This window comes from Entelurus aequoreus, linkage group LG11 (assembly GCF_033978785.1).
Source record: "Entelurus aequoreus isolate RoL-2023_Sb linkage group LG11, RoL_Eaeq_v1.1, whole genome shotgun sequence".
Lineage (NCBI taxonomy): Eukaryota > Metazoa > Chordata > Actinopteri > Syngnathiformes > Syngnathidae > Entelurus > Entelurus aequoreus.
The window spans coordinates 73,857,494-73,863,493 of record NC_084741.1 but is presented as its reverse complement, the minus strand read 5'-3'; the positions used below and the strand labels follow the sequence as shown (position 1 = coordinate 73,863,493).

Sequence of the window (6,000 nt, the reverse complement as noted above, 5' to 3'; positions counted from 1 at the left end):
CTTCTTTGTCACGTGTTGCTGCCATCAAATTATAAAGTTAATGATTATTTGCACAAAAAAATAAAGTTTATGAGTTTGAACATGAAATATGTTGTCTTTGTAGCATATTCAACTGAATATGGCTTGAAAAGGATTTGCAAATCATTGTATTCCGTTTATATTTACATCTAACACCATAAGATGGCAATTCTAGATTGTTTTTGCTGAAAAGTCGTTTTTTGTACATTTGTGCTTGAATATTATTGTAACTCCAGCTTTATAGTAGCATTTCTTGGATGAAGACTTTCCCTGCAAGCATAATGAGACATACAGTATGTATTAGAAAGAAGAGCACATTGTGAGCTAAAAGCTTTATTTGTGGCGTCACACCCAGCAGCGACAGCACCTCAACTATTAGCCACCAAGCAAAAAACACCAATCATTTCTTTTTGAAATATTACAACTTCTTCTTTTGTGGACGGACATAATGACACCTAGTTGCATGTTTCACCCAGAGGATCAATTGGCGGGAGGGTACGAATTCATAATAATGAATCATCAATGTGCAGCCTCCACAAGTCCTAATCAGTCGTTGGATGTGCACGCCGGGCTCAGGGGGCGGTCCGACCACACCCGCCCCGCCCTCCTTCCTCTGTGCTCCGCCTCCCCTGAGGGTGCTCAGATGTTCTTGCAGCAAGGCTTCTTCTCCTCCGGGTGTGGCACTATGGTGGGGCTGAGGGTCACGGCGCTGATGGAGCCTCGCACCACTTCCCTGCCGCTCACCTTCTTGTGGATCTCTAGGGGTGGACATTCAGCACAAGTCACAAACACAATCTAATGTTCAGAAGAATGCTTCTTGCTTCCTTCCTAAGCAGCAACATGGAGAGGGAATAATGTGGGCAAGCAGTAAGTAATATCATTATTATAACCCCCAGCAGTGAGCCACCACATCCAGCAACACACTTGCTAGCTATCACTTTGTCACACCCACCTGCGGCAGGTGTCAAAGTCCAGCTCTCACAAGCCTGCCGTTAAGTGCTAAATGTCCTCCACTTCCCATTTGGACAGAAAGAAATACATTGACTGCAAGCTATTTCATGTCTTTGAAACAAATGTTAGAATGTCATATATTCCTAACAATTGTTTTTGTTCAAACCACAATTCATACCTAAATATCGGCTTGACTCAGGATTTCAAAGCAAGTTGTCCATCAAACGGTACGCTGTCAAAGTGATGCTTACGGTAGACAACTGGTAGCTCAGTCGCCCAATTTGTATTTTTAAGTACTGTTTCTCATTTACAGTAACACACTGTAAAACGAACTGTTGATTTTACAGTAAAATAATGGTACCCAGCAGGCATGGAAACAAGGTTGAGAACTTGTTGAATTAGGTCCTAATGTTGAGCAACTCTAACATAACCATGAAACAACTCTAACATAACCATGAAACAACTCTAACATAACCATGAAACAACTCTAACATAACCATAACCCTAAACAATAAATATTTGTTGTATAGTTTCATTATTTAGTGTTCCCAGCGAGGGCAGCCATGACTGCCATGCTAAGCAAGGACAAGAGTGGTCAGTCACTAAGTGGTCAGCTGTCAATCAAAGGGAATAAGTGGTTAGCTGTCAATCAAAGGGAACATTTATGATTTAACAAGCTGAGGGCCCAAAAGAGAGGAAGTACCTGTTAGGACGGTGTTGAACGCAACCTCCACGTTAGTCGACGCCAGAGCGGACGTCTCCAGAAACAACAGGCCACTTTTCTCTAAAGAAAATGAGAAAATCTACATATGAGATGAGGATGTTTCACATAGCGAATGACAAGAAAGGACTGACATTCTGTGCTCTTTTATTCTTCTTTATTGAATCGTGACCACACCAAAAAAGATCTGCTTTTCTGTTTGGGCCACAGAGGTTCTCCGCTGTAATACACCTTTCCACCACCTGTGGCAGTAATGCATCAGTCAGGTGACTGAGTGACGCATGTCAAACTCAAAACGATCAGAAGAAGTCCAAAACTAAACTCAATGGGATTTTTCGGACGCAAAAATGATGATTAATAATTGAATGTAAGTCCCTTTTTCTGCATTCATGTTTGATGGAAGCTGAGTTGTTGTTGTTCATGTGAGTATTCATAAGGGACTAACACACACTTTCATGTTGAACTGTACGTGGCAGGACCTGGACTATGGGTGAGGGCTGACATCCGGGCAACTGAGCTACTACATACGGGTTCTTGGAGCCATAGCAACCAGACTGCCGGGTTTAACCTACGCTGGTTAAACCTGGCATTCTGCCTCCAAAATGCCGAAAAACGGTGTTGTTTTTGGTTGTGCTAACCACAACTGGAAACAGGGAAAACAAAGGTTGTATTTTGTTCTGCCAAAGCGTGATAAAAGCCCACAGAGACGAGACAAATGGCTCGCAGCTTTACACCGGGAAAACGAGGACGGTTCTCACTGGAGTCCCCCAAAGTCCCGGGTCGTGTGTTCGGATCACTTCGTTTCTGGTAAATATAAGGAACAAAAATCCACCTTCTTAACCACAACTTGGCTATACCGTCCGTGCTAATGTTGTACTTGTTGAATTTGTACCTTTAAAACGTTCGACAGCTGAAGTTGTTGTACAAAAACAACATGCGGTATATACTATATAGTCTATAGCCTAGCTAGCTATTTTCGAAAACCGGTTTCGTTTAAATTTGCACTTAACAGTTGGGTTTTTAAAAACCAATAAAGCCTATAATTTTCATGTTGCCATTCAATACATGTAGCCCTCAAATCTCTCAATATTTTATACACTAACACTCGATCTTGTTGTTGATAACTTCCGTGTCTCTTTCTTAGTAGCGCGCAGGCTAAGCTAACTAGCAAGCTAAGCTAAGCATGAGAAGCTTTAAAGTTCACTGAGACGAGTCTGACGCAAATAATACATTTTCGTTTTTTTCACACGATATGCGAATAAGTAAAAATGCGTAAATGAAGGATTTAACGCCGACTTCCAAGCCACAACGCTCGTTAAATGCTGGTTCTGTCAATGCTGTGTTCGCTGTGAGCTGCTTTGTTTTCAACCAATTCCCGGTTGCTAGGGGATTGGTAGGCGGAAGTGACGTAGGTCCGCCCTCACCCATGGCGGCGCAAATGACTGCACGGATTGCTTTCCCAGGAAGCAAAACAATTAGACTGGACTTTGCTTGAAGGTAAATATATAAATTATAAATGATAAATAATAAATAAAGCTGATAAAGATGATAAATAATAAATAAAGCTGTCCTGCCAGTCTGCTGTGTGTCACTGCCAGAGGAGGTTCTGTCCTGCCAGTCTGCTGTGTGTCACTGCCAGAGGAGGTTCTGTCCTGCCAGTCTGCTGTGTGTCACTGCCAGAGGAGGTTCTGTCCTGCCAGTCTGCTGTGTGTCACTGCCAGAGGAGATTCTCTGTCCTGCCAGTCTGCTGTGTGTCACTGCCAGAGGAGGTTCTGTCCTGCCAGTCTGCTGTGTGTCACTGCCAGAGGAGATTCTGTCCTGCCAGTCTGCTGTGTGTCACTGCCAGAGGAGGTTCTGTCCTGCCAGTCTGCTGTGTGTCACTGCCAGAGGAGGTTCTCTGTCCTGCCAGTCTGCTGTGTGTCACTGCCAGAGGAGGTTCTGTCCTGCCAGTCTGCTGTGTGTCACTGCCAGAGGAGGTTCTGTCCTGCCAGTCTGCTGTGTGTCACTGCCAGAGGAGGTTCTGTCCTGCCAGTCTGCTGTGTGTCACTGCCAGAGGAGGTTCTCTGTCCTGCCAGTCTGCTGTGTGTCACTGCCAGAGGAGGTTCTCTGTCCTGCCAGTCTGCTGTGTGTCACTGCCAGAGGAGGTTCTGTCCTGCCAGTCTGCTGTGTGTCACTGCCAGAGGAGGTTCTGTCCTGCCAGTCTGCTGTGTGTCACTGCCAGAGGAGGTTCTGTCCTGCCAGTCTGCTGTGTGTCACTGCCAGAGGAGGTTCTCTGTCCTGCCAGTCTGCTGTGTGTCACTGCCAGAGGAGATTCTCTATCCTGCCAGTCTGCTGTGTGTCACTGCCAGAGGAGATTCTGTCCTGCCAGTCTGCTGTGTGTCACTGCCAGAGGAGGTTCTGTCCTGCCAGTCTGCTGTGTGTCACTGCCAGAGGAGGTTCTCTGTCCTGCCAGTCTGCTGTGTGTCACTGCCAGAGGAGGTTCTGTCCTGCCAGTCTGCTGTGTGTCACTGCCAGAGGAGGTTCTGTCCTGCCAGTCTGCTGTGTGTCACTGCCAGAGGAGGTTCTGTCCTGCCAGTCTGCTGTGTGTCACTGCCAGAGGAGGTTCTGTCCTGCCAGTCTGCTGTGTGTCACTGCCAGAGGAGGTTCTGTCCTGCCAGTCTGCTGTGTGTCACTGCCAGAGGAGGTTCTGTCCTGCCAGTCTGCTGTGTGTCACTGCCAGAGGAGGTTCTCTGTCCTGCCAGTCTGCTGTGTGTCACTGCCAGAGGAGGTTCTGTCCTGCCAGTCTGCTGTGTGTCACTGCCAGAGGAGGTTCTGTCCTGCCAGTCTGCTGTGTGTCACTGCCAGAGGAGGTTCTGTCCTGCCAGTCTGCTGTGTGTCACTGCCAGAGGAGGTTCTGTCCTGCCAGTCTGCTGTGTGTCACTGCCAGAGGAGGTTCTGTCCTGCCAGTCTGCTGTGTGTCACTGCCAGAGGAGGTTCTGTCCTGCCAGTCTGCTGTGTGTCACTGCCAGAGGAGGTTCTGTCCTGCCAGTCTGCTGTGTGTCACTGCCAGAGGAGGTTCTGTCCTGCCAGTCTGCTGTGTGTCACTGCCAGAGGAGGTTCTGTCCTGCCAGTCTGCTGTGTGTCACTGCCAGAGGAGGTTCTGTCCTGCCAGTCTGCTGTGTGTCACTGCCAGAGGAGGTTCTGTCCTGCCAGTCTGCTGTGTGTCACTGCCAGAGGAGGTTCTGTCCTGCCAGTCTGCTGTGTGTCACTGCCAGAGGAGGTTCTGTCCTGAGCAGGAGTTTGGGTCTCCATGCATCAAACATCTACTGAGGTGATTATTTTGATGATGAGATGATGTTGTTGTGTTGTAACCGCTTAAATTTTGTTGATTGCTAATTGATTTTGCTAAATCTGTTTTGATTATTTAATTCTTTACTTTGACATATTTGATTATTGACCTTTGATTATGAATACATGTATTTTGTTATAATGGATGAATTACATTTTGACTATTTTTAATATGCTTATTTTGATTAATTATATAGGCCTATTTAACGCATGCAACTTTGAAATGTTAATATAAATGTACTATATATAATATACGATACTAATATTGCCTCTGTTTATTACCATTACAGATTGTGGGTGCTTTGTTTTTCCTGTTGTTGTTCACCTTTTGACACTTTTGGGATTTCAATAAATGTTTGTAAACTGTTACCAACTGCGTGCCTTGCCATCCTTGATTTGAAAGTCTGGTTTGCAAAGGTTACATTACCTTCACCCGAGGCGGGGTGTGACAAAAATAATCATATATATAAAAACATGAATTAATGCCCACCACACTGTCTATAAGTCTCTGCTTAGGTAGCAACTTCTACTGTAAAATAATCATATATAAAAACATGAATTAATGCTCACCACACTGTCTATAAGTCTCTGCTTAGGTAGCAACTTCTACTGTAAAATAATCATATATAAAAACATGAATTAATGCTCACCACACTGTCTATAAGTCTCTGCTTAGGTAGCAACTTCTACTGTAAAATAATCATATACAAAAACATGAATTAATGCTCACCACACTGTCTATAAGTCTCTGCTTAGGTAACAACTTCTACTGTAAAATAATCATATATAAAAACATGAATTAATGCTCACCACACTGTCTATAAGTCTCTGCTTAGGTAACAACTTCTACTGTAAAATAATCATATATAAAAACATGAATTAATGCTCACCACACTGTCTATAAGTCTCTGCTTAGGTAACAACTTCTACTGTAAAATAATCATATATAAAAACATGAATTAATGCTCACCACACTGTCTATA

At 44.5% G+C, this 6,000-nt stretch overlaps 1 protein-coding gene across 1 annotated transcript in view; it reads right to left on the bottom strand.

Annotated features, from left to right (window-relative positions):
* Window positions 1-347: 347 nt before the first annotated feature.
* Window positions 348-6,000, bottom strand: part of rab25b (RAB25, member RAS oncogene family b) — a 29,863-nt gene continuing 24,210 nt past the window's right edge. The window contains exons 4-5 of the mRNA XM_062063972.1: window positions 1,673-1,753; window positions 348-776 (exon numbers count right to left, since the gene is read on the bottom strand). Of these exons, the coding sequence (XP_061919956.1) occupies window positions 658-776; window positions 1,673-1,753 (200 nt within the window). The 3' untranslated portion in view covers window positions 348-657. The remainder of the gene's footprint in view (window positions 777-1,672; window positions 1,754-6,000) is intronic.